This window comes from Saccopteryx leptura, chromosome 2 (assembly GCF_036850995.1).
Source record: "Saccopteryx leptura isolate mSacLep1 chromosome 2, mSacLep1_pri_phased_curated, whole genome shotgun sequence".
Lineage (NCBI taxonomy): Eukaryota > Metazoa > Chordata > Mammalia > Chiroptera > Emballonuridae > Saccopteryx > Saccopteryx leptura.
In genome coordinates, this window is record NC_089504.1 from 13,111,203 (window position 1) to 13,129,408 (window position 18,206).

The 18,206-nt window shown below is 39.3% G+C and overlaps 1 protein-coding gene across 1 annotated transcript; it reads right to left on the minus strand.

The window, feature by feature from the left end:
* Nucleotides 1–1,432: 1,432 nt before the first annotated feature.
* LOC136391208 (olfactory receptor 1J4-like) lies at nt 1,433–7,517 on the minus strand. Its single transcript, XM_066362735.1, has 2 exons — nt 7,497–7,517; nt 1,433–2,419 (listed from the first exon to the last, which is right to left on the minus strand). Exons 1-2 carry the CDS (start codon nt 7,515–7,517, stop codon nt 1,433–1,435), a joined length of 1,008 nt encoding a protein of 335 aa, XP_066218832.1.
* Nucleotides 7,518–18,206: the final 10,689 nt, after the last annotated feature.

The window sequence follows — 18,206 nt, forward strand, 5'->3', positions numbered from 1 at the left end:
TGAACTCACTTTTAAGTGGAATCTAATGAACAAAATAAAACAGAGGCAAGGTCTCATGGACCAGCTGACAGGTGTCAGAGGGATGAGGTGGTGGGACGGGATGAGAGAAGATGAAGGGACAGACGAAAACCAGCGGCGCGGTGACAGGCAGGGGAAAGCGGGAGGGGAAGGCAGAGCTGCTCCAAGCGGGAAGGAATGGGGCCCGAAGAGACGTGGCGCGGGGTGAAGCCAGCACGGTGCGGTGAGCAGAGGGAGTTTTGTTGAGTTGCACATTTAAAACCAGCATGGTTTTGAAAATCAAGGTCGTCGCAATAAATTCAACTTCTAAAAGTGTATATATCATGAAATGAAATATTATTCAGCCCTAAAGCAATGAAGTACCGATGCAAGCTTACAATATCAATGACACTTGGGAACATAATGCTAAGTGCAAGAAGCCAGACACGAAGGGCTTGTAGTGCTCGTTTTTACGTGAAATACACAGAGTCAAGTGCACAGACAGACAGCAGATCGTGGTTGCCCGGGCCCCGCCGAAGGGAAACGGAAGTGATGCCTTCCGGGTGCAGAGAGCTCCTCTGGAATGGTGGGAGGGATAGAAACCGGAGAGAGGTGGTGGTAGCACAGCCTCTCCATGTAGCAGATATCCCTGAATTAAAACTTTACAGTGGTTAATTTTTTGTGATGTGAATTTTACCTTAATAAAATGAACAAGAATTAAAAAAAAAAAAGCCACCTCTTTATAATCAACAGTAGACTAGTTTCTATATCTATGTTCATAGCTATATCATCCATGCACATATCTATAATGATAGGTATAGATATAAAGTATGTATACTAATATCAGAAGCAGATGAAGTTCTAAGGTAGGACCCATTGCAAAAAATATTTAATTATGAATTCAGTGGTATATTGTTAAATGAATATTGGAATACATCTCACATATTTTAAAAAGCCTGGTTTGCAGCACATGTGCAATTTCATAGTATAATTACTCTTTTCGTGGCTGATTGCAGTCTACCAACATGATGTCACTGAGTGTGAGTTGGGAAGTCATGCTCACAAGCAGCTTGGATTCACAAAAGCCAGAGTAGAAGAATCAATTCAAAAATAAATTGCACTAGGAGCAGATTACAACACTAAATCAGTGTGTCCCTTTAATGTAGCAAAAAAATTATAAGCAAAAGCTATCATCTCTCAAAGGAGAAAAACGACAACTCCATAATTATAATTATGCATCATGTTTTGCATAAGATTTTGCTTTTATCTTGTAAAAGTTGATGAACAGGGAAAACAATATCATTCAAGAGTGAAGAATTATTAACAATAAAGGTAGCAAACTTGTAGTAGACACAATAACAACACTTACAAGTGACAACAGAATGCATAATCTATTGAAGTTATATGGAGCTGTCAGCCATACAGGAGCTATATCTCACTTGCTCCTGACTGCAATAAGTGGATTTAGTGATTGCCGCTTAAAGATGTTAACCCTGTTGACACACATTTCCAAGGCCTGTTTGATATCTCTGTTCCTCAGGCTGTAGATGAAGGGGTTCAGCATGGGGGTAACTACCGTGTACATGACCGAAGCAGTGATGTCCTTGGAATCCCATGATGAAGAGAAAAAGTAAACACCTGCAAGTGTCCCGTAGTATAAGAACACCACAAAGAGATGGGAGCCACAGGTAGAAAAGACTTTAAAGAGTCTCTTAGTGGAGGGAACCCTCAAGATGATGGTTCCTATATGGACATATGAGCCCAAAACAATACACAAAGGCAGGAATAAAAGCATCCCTCCCTCGGTGAAGATGATCAGCTCATTGAGGGAGATGTCAGAGCAGCTCAGCTTCAGGAGCGCAGTGAGTTCACAGAAGAAGTGGCTGATGGTGTTGTCGGCACAGAAGGACAGTCGGACCAAGAGGAGGGTGTGTAACAGGGCATGAGCACAGGAGACAATCCAGGAGCCAGCCACCAGCAGTGCACACAGCCCCTCCCTCATGATGGTGGTGTAGTGTAGAGGGTGACAGATGGCCACGTACCTGTCATATGCCATTGCTGCCAGGATGAAATTGTCAACACCAGCAAAAATCATGAAAAAATACAGCTGAGCAATGCATCCCACATAGGAGATGGATTGTTGCCGAGTCTGCATGTTCGTGAGCATCTTGGGGACAGTGACAGATGACAGAGAAATATCAGAGAAGGCCAAGTGGCTGAGGAAGAAGTACATGGGCGTGTGCAGGTGGGAGTTCAGCCTGATGAGCAGGATGATGAGCAGGTTGCCCAGCACCGTGGTCAGGTACATGCCCAGGAACAGGGTGAAGAACCCGCGCTGCTGCCCTGGCCGCATGGGGAGCCCCAGGAGGAGGAACTCGGACACGCTGCTCTGGTTCTCAGGCCCCATGCTGCTTCCTGTCTGCTGGGGAGAAAGGAGGTTTGGGACTCTCGGCAACCTGGAAAAGAAGCCTAGGGACATCGCATCTCACACTGTAATTCTCCAGGAAAACCAGAAATTTTTAACTTCCTTCCTTTTAATTTCTCACATCTTGGATGAATATATGCTGCCTTATCCTAGTGAGGATCCAGAAAAACGTCACACTCCTAACACAACCAACAAGGCTTCATTACACAGAAGCAAAAGGGTGTTTAATGTTTCATTCAACCATAGTTTACTGATACTGAGTCTGTGTCTTGAGGCACTAAGGACGGAGATGCAGCAGTGAACAAGAAAAGCAAACTCCCACTTCTGTGAGGTTAGATCGTGATGGGCATGGAGGGATCATTCCTCCCCCAGGCCAGAGCCACACCACACTGACTCACTGTGGCAGAAATAGAATTGATCCCCCAAAGCTGGTGTCAGTTGCTTCTACCTTAAAAAACTTGAGACTCCAGCCTGACCAGTGGAGGTGGAGTGAATAGATCATCCATCCGGGACACTGAGGTTCCTAGATTGAAACCCCAAGGTCACCAGCTAAAGTGCAGGCTTCTCAGCTTGAGGTCCGGCTTGTCAGTTTGAGTGTGGGTTGTCAATGTCATCCCAATGTTAATGAATTTAGCCCAAGATCGCTAGCTTGAAGCCAAATTAGAGAAGCAATCAATACACAACTAAATGAAGCAAGTAAGAGTTGATGCTTCTCATCTCTCCCCTTTCCTCTCTCTCTCTGTCATTCCTGTCCTCATCTCTCCCCAAAAAAGAAAAAAAAGCTCCAGTGCAGAGTTGACATTGTTGTTGGAGCATTGTCACAGTCCCCTAATGACCCACAGCTGTGAACTCATGGACACTTAGGAAAAGGGTGGCCATTTAAAGCCACTTGATGTCTCAGTAGCTGTGAAACCAGAATAGTATTCAAAATACCTTTCATCATAATGCTGAACACTCTGGTGAACATTTGGGTACCTGGCTGAGGGCTTTACCTACGTTTTCTAACTAAATCCACACATCAGCCTACATTCCCAGAGTCTAAGACCTCTTCACAGCTGCACTAAAAATATGTGTTCTTTCAACTATTTTAGATTTTAAGAAATAGAAACATAAATGACACAAATGTTGCAGGTACACAACTGTGCCGTAGGGGACAGAAGGGCACACAGACGTGTCCTCTATATATCTATATCTATGAAATACGTGATGTGTAATGTATGTAACTTGATATATATGTACTATCATATTCTGTAAATTAAAAATTATTGCTGCTTCACAGGATTTAGTCTAACGTGTCTGTGTGATCAGAACCCACGCTCCTAATCATCACACATGAGAACATGCCTTTTGTTGGTCAGGGGAGCCAAGCACAGTATATTATTTTATAGCTATGAGGACACAAAGTTGTCCAAATGTTTTTAGTCCTTTTCCTAGATAATTAAATTCCTACATGTTTATAACTTTTTCACTGAGAGAACATGCTCAAATACATTGACTTCTATTTATACAATAAAGACCTACTGAAGATATCTGTAAGACTAATGAAACAAGTCTAATTCTTTCCTTTTTATACCTGTGGAAACAGACACAAAAGATTTCATTACTTTCCCAACGTTTCACTGCCATTAGATACTAAGTCTGCCTAAGATATCACACAGCTTGATGTCCAGAGTACCGCTTTTTTGTTTGTGTGTGTATGTGTGTGTGAGTGTGTTTTTGGCATGGGATGTTTAATGAAAGTAAGGAAAAGGTTTAAAAATTGTAAATGACTCAGGTACATGAAATGATATGAGAACCATTTCAAGAAACAGTAAATTACTTTGACTTTGGCTATCTCAGCTAATAGAGCCCCAGAAGGAGGACACCTCAGAAAATACTTGAGGTCAAGGAAGCAGATCATATACCCGCCACACACACACATACACACACACACACACACACACACACACACATTGCTCATTTGAAGAATCCAATCACCTGTGACTAAGATCCCATCCTAAGGGAAGGGTCGCCAATATGTGGTTCAGCTCATAAACACTCATATACATACATACAAGTCATAGGCCACACTCAAAGTGAGACATACACAACAAACAGTGATGTACCACTCACCCTCAAACACATTCACATTGCACATCAACACTCCTAACTCAAAACATACTTTGTAAACATTCAAATCTCCACAGGTATATAATACATGTCATCAAGAGCACACAAGATCGCACTCAATTAAAAAATGTCATGAGAAACACACAAAACAGCACACGTGCACATTCAGCCACACTCCCTACACCATCAGCACACCCGCTCCTATTACTGAGGCATGCTCCCGCCCCCTCTGACCCACCCCCTGCTGGGGGAGGGCAGTCAGCATGGGGCAGGTCCGCCTATTAGGTCACAGGTGCAGTCATTACATCCCCACCTACCCCATGCACGTGTCACATACACATGATACACACACACTGAGAAAACCAAACAATACATTTTCCTACTCTCACACACGATGACCCACAAACACAGCTGGCACAGGCAGCAAGCAGCACACGCTGCGGAGAGAATTGTGAAGCCTGTCAAATCCTGGATTCCTATGAGGTCGGATTTCTTTACAGCAGCTGAAGAAACAATCTCTCTCATGATGCTCAGCTGTCATGCAGGTGTTTACAGCTGTGATGCATGTGTTTATAAGACATGAATCAAGGTCCTTACGCATAAGAAGTAAGATACCGGGTGTGTATGCACTGAAACAGGACCTAGATTTGGTCTAATTCAGAAAATGTCAGGCTGTGATTCAGATACATAGCGCGTATGCATGCGTGCGCACACACACACACACACACACACAGTCATGGACACAGAGTTTCACATGACCCACTAGCACACAGGCAGACCCATTGCCAAGGGCAGAGTCCCAGCCCCTCTGACCTGTGCCCGTCACTGCTGAGTCAGACCCCTTCTGCTCCAGACTGCTGCTCGACTCCTCAGGTTTCTTCAGGAGGCCTTAGGTCCAGACACAGAGAAGAAGCATCTGTGGCCCTGGCCCTTCTAGAGACCTTCATTCTCCTCCACCAGCTTCAGAGAAATGCGTCCAAGACTTAATTACTAATGAGAGACTGAAACACAGTCCCCAGGCTTCGGGCTACTTTCTGACTGCCCTTTGGGGAGCTGTGTGTCCCAGAGCCAGAGGGACTGGAGTCCTTGGGGACAGTGTCCCTGATTCCAGTGATGCTCTGGGCTCCTTTCTTCTTGGGCATTGTTCCTACCTGATCAAGGATCTTTCAACTTTTTATTTTGAAATGATTGTAAAGATATACAAATGCTTTAAAAATGACATAAAGAATTCCTCAACAGGCTTCACCCAGATTCCCCAATGGTTAACTGTTTACTGTGTTTCCCTTCTGTGTATATGTATTTTGTGTACACCTTTCAGGCTTACATTTTCAGTAGATACACCACAGTGCCTATTAATTTTCCCATGACTAGTGTTTTGATCCTCCATCAGATGGCTAACATGCTGTCTGCCTGGTTCTCTGCTGTAAAGTTATCATTTCTTTAAAGTTACTATTTTAACCTTGTAATTAATTGATATCACAAGGGTAGATATTTTGATACTGTGCAAACATAACGTGTTCCTTGTTACATTTCACCCACTATACTTAACATCCACCATGGATTCCTTTCTAGTTTAATATTTCATATATTTAATCAGTTGATTTTCATAATCTTCCTAAAGGTACAAAACAGGCATATTTTTATTTAATAACTAAATACCAGAGCTAATTACCATAAAGTGAATGTGCTCCTATTACAAGGTCCTGCTATACATGCTGTGAAGATAACACAACTACATTCAAGATGCCAGGTAACCTGCAGCTGCTGATTTTGTTCTGTAAGACTAAATAAGACATGGTTTTGAGGGGTAACACCAACAAAATTCTTACCATGGAATTAGTACTCCATTTTGGGGAAATATTCTCTTACAAATTACTTGAGGAGATCTAGTCAGGACTGACAGTGAGTGATTCATAGGACTTATTTGTAAACTTCTTTTTATGGGAATAAAGGATTTATTTTTTAATGAAATTATTTTTATTTATTTATTTGTTTGTTTTTGTATTTTTTTTTTTTTGTATTTTTCCTAAGCCAGAAACGGGAAGGCAGTCAGACAGACTCCCACATGTGCCTGACCGGGATCCACCGGGCACGCCCAACAGGGGGCGATGCTCTGCCCATCCGGGGCGTCGCTCTGTCACAACCAGAGCCACTCTAGCGCCTGAGGCAGAGGCCACAGAGCCATCTCCAGCGCCCGGGCCATCTTTGCTCCAATGAAGCCTTGGCTGCAGGAGGGGAAGAGAGAGACAGAGAGGAAGGAGAGGGGGAGGGGTGGAGAAGCAGATGGCACTTCTCCTGTGTGCCCTGGCTGGGAATTGAACCCGGAACACCTGCATGCCAGGCCGATGCTCTACCACTGAGCCAACCGGCCAGGACCTATTATTTTTAATTTACTGTGTTAACATGAATTCAAGTGTCCCACTCAATATAACTCCCTCACCCCCACCTCCTTGTCCCCCATTGCCCCTCCCTTCCCTTTGGGATTTGCTGTCCTGTTATCTTATCTGTATCTCTGTGTTAGATATATATAATTTCACTAACCCCTTCACCTTCTTTGATCCCATCTCTTCATCCCCCTTCCCTCTGACAGCTGTCCCTCTGCTCCCTGTGACCCTGCCTCTGCCTCTATTCTGTTCCTCAGTTCATTTTGTTCCTTAGATTCCACATATCAGTGAGATCATATGATATTTTTCCTTCTCTGCCTGGCTTATTTTACTAACCCTTATAATCTCTAGGTCCATCCATGCCATCGCAAAAGGTAAGATTCCCTTCTTTTTTATGGCCACATAGTATTCCATTGTGTATATGTACCACAGTGTTTTCATCTACTCGTCCACTGGCAGACACTTGGTCTGTTTCCAGGTCTTGGCTATTGTGAACAATCGTGCAATAAACATGGGAATGCATTCTTCTTTTTAATCAGTGATTTGGTGTTCTTAGGATATATTCCTAAAAGTGGCATAGCTGAATCGAAAGGCAGTTCCATTTTTAATTTTTGAGAAAGCTCCATACTGTTTTCCACAGTGGCTGCAGTCTGCATTCCCACCAGCAGTGCAGGAGGGTGCCCTTTTCTTCACAACTTTGTCAGCATTTATTGTGTGTTGATTTGTTAATGAGCACCATTCTGACAGGTGTGAGGTGGTACCACATTTTGGCTTTAATTTGCATTGTCTGATGATTAATGATGTTAAACATTTTTTCTTATGCCTATTAGCCATCTATATGTCCTGTTTTGAGAAGTGTCTACTTAGTTCTTTTGCCCATTTTTTAATTGCATTGTTTACCTTCCTGGTGTTGACTTTTAGAAGTTCTTTATAAATTTTGGTTATTAACCCCTTATCAGACATATTGGCAAATAGATTCTTCCATTGTGTGGGTTGCTTTTAAATTTTGTTCATGATGTCTTTTGCTGTGCAAAAGCTTTTTAGTTTGATATAGTCCCATTGGTTTATCTTGACTTTATTTTACTTGCCCATGGATATAAATCGGCAAAAATATTGCTATGAGAGATATCAGAGAGTTTACTGCCTAGGTATTCTTCCAAGGTTATTATAATTTCACGACTTACATTTAAGTCTTTTATCCATTTTGAGTTTATTTTTATGAATGGTGTAAGTTGGTCTAGTTCTATATTTTTGCATGTGCCTGTTCAATTTTCCCAACACCATTTTTTAAAGAGACTTTCTTGACTCCACTGTATGCTCTTACCTCCTTTGTCAAATATCAATTGACCACAAAGGTGTTGGTTTATTTCTGGACTGTCTGTTCTGTTCCATAGATCTGTATGCCTGTTCTTATGTCAATACCAAGCTGTTTTGATTACTATGGCCTTGTAGTATAACTTGATATCAGGAAATATAATACCTCCGATGTTATTCTTCATTTTCAAGATTTTTGAGGCTACTCGTGTTCTATTTTGGTTCCATATAAATTTTTGGAATATTTGTTCTATATCTTTGAAGTATGCCATTGGTATTTTAATAAGAATTGCATAGAATTTATAGATTGCTTTGGGTAATATAGACATTTTAATGATGTTTATTCTTCCTATCCACAAACATGATATATGCTTCCACTTGTTTGTATCTTCCTTAACTTCTTTTATCAATGTTTTATAATTATCCAAGTACAAGTCTTTTATATCCTTGGTTAAATTTACTCCTAGGTACTTTATTTTTTGTTGTTGTTGTTGCAATAGTGAAGGGAATTGTTCCCTTAATTTCTTTTTTCAGACATTTTTTTAGTTAATTTTTTTTTAAGTTTTTCCAAAGCTGGAAATGGGGAGGCAGTCAGACAGACTCCCACATGCACCCGACCGGGATCCACCCGGCACACCCACCAGGGGCCGATGCTCTGCCCATTCGGGGAGTCGCTCTGTCGCTACCAGAGCCACTCTAGTGCCTGGGGCAGAGGCCAAGGAGCCATCCCCAGCGCCTGGACCATCTTTTTGTTCCAATGGAGCCTCGGCTGCGGGAGGGGAAGAGAGAAACAGAGAGGAAGGAGGGGGTGGTGGAGAAGCAGATGGGCGCTTCTTCTGTGTGCCCTGGCCAGGAATCGAACCCGGGACTCCTGCACGCCAGGCCGACGCTCTACCACTGAGCCAATCGGCCAGGGCCTTTAATTAATTTTAATGGGGTGATATTGATCAGTCAGGCTACATAGGTTCAGAGAAAACATCTCCAGGTTATTTTGACATTTAATTATGTTGCAAACCCATCACCCAAAGTCAAATTGTCTTACGCCACCTTCTATCTGGTTTTCTTTGTGCCCCTCCTCTCTCCCCACCCCCTCCATCTCCCCTCTCCTCCCTTCCCTCTGCTGGTAACCACCACACTCTTGTCCATGTCCCTGAGTCTCATTTTTATGTCCCATCTATTTATGGAATCATATAGTTCTTAGTTTTTTCTGATTTACTTATTTCACTCAGTATAAGGTTATCAAGATCCATCCATGTTGTCGTAAATGATCCTATGTCATCACTTCTTATGGCTGAGTAGTATTCTATAGTATATATGTACTACATCTTCTTTATCCAGTCATCTATTGAAGGGCTTTTTAGTTGTTTTCATGTTTTGGCCAATGTGAACAATGCTGCAATGAACATGGGGCTGCATGTGTCTCTACGTAGCAGTGTTTTTGAATTTGGGGGTATATACCTAGTAGAGGGATTGGTGGATATTTTTTTGTTGGTGTGTAAAAATGCCACTGATTTCTGAATACAAATTTTATATCCTGCTACCTTGCCAAATTCAATTATCAGGTCTAGTAGTTTTTTGACTTAGACTTTAGGGCTTTCTATGTACAGTATCATGTCATCAGGAAATAATGATAATTTTACTTCCTCATTTCCAATTTGGATGCCTTTTATTTCTTCGTCTTGTCTGATTGCTGTGGCTAGGACTTCCAGAAATATGTTGAACAACGATGGTGAAAGTGGGCACCTCTGCTTTTTCCTGATCTCAAAGGGATTGCTTTTAATTTTTGTTCTATTGAGCATGATGTTGGCTGTGGGTTAGTCATAGTTGGCCTTTATTATGTTGAGGTATGTTCTCTGTATTCCCACTTTGCTGAGAGTTTTGATCATAGATGGGTGCTGGATTTTATCAAATGCTTTTTCTGCATTTATTGATATAATCATGTGATTTTTATTCTTCCTTTTGTTTATGTGATGAATTACATTGATTGGTTTGTGAATATTATACCAGCTTTGCCTCCCCAGAGTAAAATCCCACTTGATCATAATGTATTAGTTTTTTAATGTATTGATGGATTCAGTTTGCTAAAATGATCATCAGGGATATCAGTCTATAATTTTCTTTCTTTGTAGTGTCTTTATCTGGTTTAGGAATGAGGATAATGCTTGCCTCTTAAAAGGAGCTTGGAAATCTTCACTCCTTTTGAATTTTTTAAAATAGCTTGAGAAGGATAGGTGTTTGTTCTTCTTTGAATATTTGGTAAAATTCACCTGTGAAGCCATCTGGTCCCAAACTTTTGTTTGGTGGGAGTCTTGATAACTTTTTCAATGTCATTTGTTGTAATTGGTCTGTTTAGGTTTTCTGATTCTTCCAGATTGAGTCTTGGCAAATTGTATGTTTCTAGGAATTCATCCATTTCATCTAGGTTGTCCAATATTTTGGCATATAGATCTTCATAGTATTTCTTATAATCCTTTGTATTTCTATGGTGTCAGTTGTTACTTCTTTTTCATTTCTAATTTTATTTAAGTCTTCTCTCTTTTTTTCTTGATGAGTCTACTTAAAGCTTTGTCAATCTTGTTTACCTTTTCAAAGAACCAGCTCTTGGTTTCATTGATCCTTTGTACTAATTTTTTTTTTTTAGCCTCTATGTCATTTATTTCCACTCTGATCTTTATAATTTCCTTCCTTCTACTTTCTCTGGGCTTTATTTGTTGTTCTTTTTCTAGTTTTCTAGATGCAACGTTAAGTTGTTTATTTGAGCTTTTTATTGCTTTATAAGGTATGTCTGTAATGCTATGAACTTCCCTCTAAGGACTGCTTTTGTTGTGTCTCATAAATTTTGAGTTGTTTTATATTCATTTTCATTTTTTTTTTCAAAACTCATTATTATTTATTTATTTATTTATTTTATTATATAATTTTATTTTTTTAATGGGGTGACATCAATAAATCAGGATACATATATTCAAAGATAACAAGTCCAGGTTATCTTGTCGTTCAATTATGTTGCATACCCACCACCCAAAGTCAGATTGTCCTCTGTCACCTTCTATCTTGTTTTCTTTGTGCCCCTCCCCACCCCCTAACCCTCTCCCATTCCCCCCTCCTCCCCCGTAACCACCACACTCTTATAAATGTCTCTTAGTTTCACTATTATGTCCCACCTACGTATGGAATAATACAGTTCCTGTTTTTTTCTGATTTACTTATTTCGCTTCGTATCATGTTATCAAGATCCCACCATTTTGCTGTAAATGTTCCGATGTCATCATTTCTTATGGCTGAGTAGTATTCCATAGTGTATATGTGCCACATCTTCTTTATCCAGTCATCTATTGATGGGCTTTTTGGTTGTTTCCATGTCCTGGCCACTGTGAACAATGCTGCAATAAACATGGGGCTGCATGTGTCTTTACGTATCAATGTTTCTGAGTTTTTGGGATATATACCCAGTAGAGGGATTGCTGGGTCATAAGGTAGTTCTATTTTCAGTTTTTTGAGGAACCACCATACTTTCTTCCATAATGGTTGTACTACTTTACATTCCCACCAACAGTGTATGAGGGTTCCTTTTTCTCCACAGCCTCTCCAACATTTGCTGTTACCTGACTTGCTAATAACAGCTAATCGAACAGGTGTGAGGTGGTATCTCATTGCCGTTTTGATTTGCATTTCTCTAATAGCTAAAGAAGATGAGCATCTTTTCATATATCTGTTGGCCATTTGTATTTCTTCCTGGGAGAAGTGTCTATTCATATCCTCTTCCCATTTTTTTATTGGATTGTTTGTTTGTTTGTTGTTGAGTTTTATGAGTTCTTTGTATATTTTGGATATTAGGCCCTTATCTGAGCTGTCGTTTGAAAAAATCATTTCCCATTTAGTTGGCTTTCTGTTTATTTTGTTATCAGTTTCTCTTGCTGAGCAAAAACTTCTTAGTCTGATGTAGTCCCATTCATTAATTTTTGCCTTCACTTCTCTTGCCTGTGGAGTCAAATTCATAAAATGCTCTTTAAAACCCAGGTCCCTGAGTTGAGTACCTATGTCTTCTTCTATGTACTTAATTGTTTCAGGTCTTATGTTTAGATCTTTGATCCATTTTGAGTTAATTTTTGTACAGGGGGAGAGACTGTAGTCCAGTTTCATTCTTTTGCATGTGGCTTTCCAGTTTTCCCAGCACCATTTATTGAAGAGGCTTTCTTTTCTCCATTGTGTGTTGTTGGCCCCTTTATCAAAAATTATTTGACTATATATATGTGGTTTTATTTCTGGACTTTCTATTCTGTTCCATTGGTCTGAGTGTCTATTTTTCTGCCAATACCATGCTGTTTTGATTGTCGTGGCCCTATAATAGAGTTTGAAGTCAGGTATTGAAATGCCCCCAGCTTCATTCTTTTTCTTTAGGATTGCTTTGGCTATTCGGGGTTTTTTATAGTTCCATATAAATCTGATGATTTCTTGCTCTATTTCTTTAAAAAATGTCATTGGAAGTTTGATGGGAATTGCATTAAATTTGTATATTGCTTTGGGTAATATAGCCATCTTGATTATATTTATTCTTCCTAGCCAAGAACAAGGTATATTCTTCCATCTCATTATATCTTTTTCGATTTCCCTTAACAATGGTTTATAGTTTTCATTATATAAGTCCTTTACATTCTTTGTTATGTTTATTCCTAAGTATTTTATTTTTTTTGTTGCAATCGTGAAGGGGATTGTTCTTTTGAGTTCCTTCTCAGTTGTTTCATTGTTGGCATATAGAAAGGCTATTGACTTCTGTATGTTAATTTTGTATCCTGCGACCTTACTGTATTGGCTTATTGTTTCTAGTAGTCTTTTTGTGGATTCTTTGGGGTTTTCGATGTATAGTATCATATCATCTGCAAAAAGTGATACCTTTACTTCTTCTTTTCCGATATGGATGCCTTTTATTTCTTTGTCTTGTCTGATGGCTCTGGCTAGAACCTCTAGTACCACATTAAATAAGAGTGGAGAGAGTGGACAACCCTGTCTTGTTCCTGATTTAAGGGGGAAAGCCTTCAGTTTAGTGCCATTTAATATGATGTTAGCTGATGGTTTATCATATATGGCCTTTATCATGTTGAGATATTTTCCTTCTATACCCATTTTGTTGAGAGTCTTAAACATAAAATTGTGTTGTATTTTATCGAAAGCCTTTTCTGCGTCTATTGATAAGATCATGTGGTTTTTGTTCTTTGTTTTGTTGATATGGTGTATTACATTAACCGTTTTACGTATGTTGAACCATCCTTGAGATTCTGGGATGAATCCCACTTGATCATGATGTATTATTTTTTTAATATGTTGTTGTATTCAATTTGCTAGTATTTTGTTTAGTATTTTAGCATCTGTATTCATTAGAGATATTGGTCTGTAGTTTTCTTTTTTTGTGCCATCCTTGCCTGGTTTTGGTATGAGGGTTATGTTGGCTTCGTAAAATGTGTTTGGAAGTATTGCTTCTTCTTCAATTTTTTGGAAGACTTTGAGTAGAATAGGAACCAAGTCTTCTTTGAATGTTTGATAAAATTCGCTGGTATAGCCGTCAGGGCCTGGACTTTTATTTTTGGGGAGGTTTTTAATGGTTTTTTCTATTTCTTCTCTACTGATAGGTCTGTTTAGGCTTTCTGCTTCTTCTTGACTCAGTCTAGGAAGGTTGTATTTTTCTAGGAATTTATCCATTTCTTCTAGGTTGTTGAATTTAGTGGCATAAAGTTTTTCATAGTATTCTACAATAATTCTTTGTATATCTACGGTGTCCGTGGTGATTTCTCCTCTTTCATTTTGGATTTTGTTTATATGAGTTCTTTCTCTTTTTTCCTTGGTAAGTCTTGCCAAGGGTTTGTCAATTTTGTTGATCTTTTCAAAGAACCAGCTCCTTGTTCTATTAATTTTTTCTATAGTTTTTCTGTTCTCTAATTCATTTATTTCTGCTCTGATTTTTATTATCTCCTTTCTTCGGCTGGTTTTGGGTTGTCTTTGTTCTTCTTTTTCTAGTTCCTTAAGGTGGGAAGTTAAGTGGTTCACTTGGGCTCTCTCTTGTTTGTTCATATATGCCTGAAGTGATATGAACTTCCCTCTTATCACTGCTTTTGCTGCATCCCATAGATTCTGATATGTCGTATTGTCATTTTCATTAGTCTGTATATATCTTTTGATCTCTGCACTTATTTCTTCTTTGACCCATTCATTTTTTAAAAGTATGTTGTTTAGTTTCCACATTTTTGTGGGATTTTTTTCCTCTTTTTTGCAGTTGAATTCTAGTTTCAAGGCTTTATGATCAGAAAATATGCTTGGTACAACTTCAATTTTTCTGAATTTGCTGATGTTGTTTTTGTGGCCCAACATATGGTCAATTCTTGAGAATGATCCATGTACACTGGAGAAAAATGTATACTCAGTCACTTTGGGATGAAATGTCCTGTAGATGTCTATCATATCCAGGTGCTCTAGTGTTTTGTTTAAGGCCACTATGTCTTTGTTGATTCTCTGTTTGGATGACCGATCTAGAGCCGTCAGCGGTGTATTGAGGTCTCCAAGTATGATTGTATTTTTGTCAGTTTTTGTTTTAAGATCCATAAGTAGCTGTCTTATATATTTTGGTGCTCCTTGGTTTGGTGCATATATATTAAGAATTGTTATGTCTTCTTGATTCAGTGTCCCCTTAGCCATTATGAAATGGCCATTTTTGTCTCTGAGTACTTTTCCTGTCTTGTAGTCAGCATTATCCGATATGAGTATTGCTACACCTGCTTTTTTTTGGATGTTATTTGCTTGGAGTATTGTTTTCCAGCCTTTCACTTTGAATTTGTTTTTATCCTTGTTACTTAGATGAGTTTCCTGTAGGCAGCATACAGTTGGATTTTCTTTTTTAATCCATTCTGCTACTCTGTGCCTTTTTATTGGAGAGTTTAATCCGTTTACATTTAGTGTAATTATTGATACTTGTGGGTTCCCTATTGCCATTTTATATCTTGCTTTCTGTTAGTTTTGTGTCTTGTTTGATCCTTCTCTTTTGTTTTTCTATCTTTTGTTTTTATTTGGTTGTATTCCATACATCTTTCCACTGTTGCTATCTTTTTTATCTCATGTGCTTCTGTGGTGGTTTTTTCAATGGTGGTTACCTTTGAATAATGAAAAGGGTCCCGACCCTGTTCATTGTAGTGAACTATTTTGTGAGTACTTTTGCACTCCATCGTCCTTTGCTACTGTTAATCTCCATCTTCTCCCCCTCTTTCTTTTTGTTGTTGTCACAGTTTAAATTTGGTTTTATTGTGTTCTTCTTGGAGCTTTTACTTGTGGCTCTGTTTTTTTTTGTTCTTTGTATCTGATTGGAGAACCCCCTTTAGTAATTCCTGCAGTGGGGGTTTTCTGATGATAAATTCCCTCATCTTTTCTGTATCTGTGAATGTTTTTATTTCTCCTTCATATTTGAAGGATAGCTTTGATGGGTATAGTATTCGTGGCTGAAAGTTCCTCTCTTTCAGGACTTTAAATATTGGGGTCCATTCTCTTCTAGCTTGTAGAGTTTCTGCTGAGAAATCTGATGATAATCTAATGGGTCTTCCTTTATATGTTGTATTCTTCTTTTCCCTGGCTGCCTTGAGAATTTTTTCTTTGCTGTTGGTTTGTGTCAATTTCATTATGATATGCCTTGGAGTAGGTTTGTTGGGGTTAAGAAAACTTGGAGTTCTGTTTGCTTCTTGAACTTGAGGCTTTAGTTCTTTCCACAGGCTTGGGAAGTTCTCATCTATTATTTGTTTGAGTATGTTCTCCATTCCATTTTCTCTCTCTTCTCCCTCTGATATACCTATTATTCTTATGTTATTCTTTTTGATGGAGTCAGATAATTCTTGTAGGGCTATCTCATTTTTTTTAATTTTTGAGTCTCTTTCTTCTTCTCTCTGTTGTGCCTCAAGTTGTTTGTCTTCTATTTCACTAATCCTCTCTTCTATCTGACCTGTTCTATTAGCTAAGCTTGTTACCTCGTATTTCAGCTCGTGAATTGAGTTTTTCATCTCTGTTTGATTTGTTTTTATAGTTTCAATTTCCTTGGACATATATTCTTTGTGTTCATTGAGTTGTTTTCTGAGCTCCCTAAATTGCCTTTCTGTGTTTTCTTGTATATCTCGGAGGATTTTTAGGATTTCTATCTTGAATTCTCTGTCATTTAGCTCCAAGGTTTCCAATATATTAAATTTTTTCTCCATAGATTTTTCCTCATCTAGCTGTGTTACCTCTCTTTCTTTTGTATCCATGATATTCGATTTTCTCTTCCTTAATGGCATCTGAGGGTGGTTTTGTTGATAGTATTAATGAGATTTAATAAAGAATAAAAAGTTTAAAAAATAATAAAAAAAAATCGAAAAGAGTTGTTTTTTTTAAAAAAAATTAATAATGAAATAAAGAAAAATAAAATAAAATAAAAATTAAAAAAAAAAAAAAAAAAAAAGGAAATTATTCCCCCCCTCCTTTTTTCCTCTCCTCTCCTCTCCCCTCTTTCTTGATAAAATCTTGTGGTGGACTGTGAATTATAACAAACAATGCCTGTGATGGAGGGCCTGAATTGGGGAAAAGTAATAAAGGGGCAAACAAAAAAAAAAAAAAAAAAGAAACAAAAAAGAAGAAAAAAAAAAAAGAGCGTATGGACCCACAAAAAGCAAATAAGGAAAAAATTTGGGTCAAGAATAAAATGATTTGCTTTTAGGTGTTGGTTGTGTAAGAGTTATGATGAGAGGATTAAGAGGAAAACGGAAAAATGGGGGGACAAATTAAAAAATTACTATTGTATTTAGTGGAACAAGAACTAGATAATATGGAGAGCCAGGGATGGGAGCACTGCTAGTGAGTTAAAAAGGTGAAGTAAAAACCCCCCAGAATGCCAGAAACATAAGTTTGAGTCCCAGATAAGATAATTTGTTTGTTATTGAGGTTTGAGTGAGAGGAGATGTAAAGGAGAAAGGAAGAAACTAATATAGAGGGAGAAAAGAAAGAGAGAGAGAGAGAAAATAAGAGGGAACCACTAAAAGAAGAAAAAAGAAAGGAGAGAGAGAGAGAGAGTTAAGGGTTTTGGAGTGCAACCCTCATAGAGAGAAAGGAAGAGAAGAGAAAAGATAATGGGAGATGTAACACTTATGGGTAGTGTAGTTCAAGGAGAGGAGAGAGTAAGACCGGCAGAGAGTTAATCGGCCAAATTGGAGGAGGAAAAAAAAAGTATCAAGAATGAAGATAAGAGAAACAAACGAACAAATATAATAAAATGGGATAGGTTATAAAGTCTGCAGATTATTCTTGATTTTGAGAGGTTATCTTCTTGCTTTTTCTTTTCTCTCCCTCTTCCTGGTTGGTGACTCTGTACCCCAGGTTTTGCCCCTTTGCCACGCTCAGGTGGAGGTTTGCAGTTGATAAGTCTCTATGGCAATGTCATGTATTGTGCTTTAGTCTCGTTGGCAGTCTAGGCTATTAGCATTTATAGGCTCCTACAGTGAGAGAGTCCGTGTTCCTAGAGCCTTTCTCCTAGTCTTTCCTTCCTCAATTAGTAGCCTGATAATCTAGCTATGGGGTTGCTGCTGCCTCTGCCTGGATAGTAAGAGGCTCAAAGAGCTGGCAACTCCCCACTCTATTTCCACTCAGCACAGGGCTCTGGGTAAGGCTCAGTCAGTCAGAGCTGCTAGCATAATCAGGCGGGCTTTCCGGCCATTCAAAGACCTCTGGCTCTGCCACTCTGTCCGGTAACACAAGCGGGTGCCCACTTCCGGGGCGCTTGGAGGAAACTCTCACTCACTGGCTGCGCGCGCAGACCAGGATATCCGGCCAGAAGTCTCACGCTCTGAGTGAAACCCCCAACCGCAGGGAAAAGTTGCAGCGTTGGAATTGAGTCTCGCTCCGTCCCCGTGCGCGGCTTTTGCAAGGCGCTGGGGCGGCCCGAGATTCCGCTTTGGCCCACACAAAGGCCCCTGACT

Bases quoted from the DNA above. Each gene is read 5' to 3' on its own strand.
- LOC136391208 (XM_066362735.1), bottom strand. From the start codon at position 7,517: ATGGAACTGCCTTTCGATTCA. The intron at 2,420-7,496 runs GCTATGCCACTT...CTTTCTCCCCAG, and splicing joins TGGAACTGCCTTTCGATTCA to CAGACAGGAAGCAGCATGGG.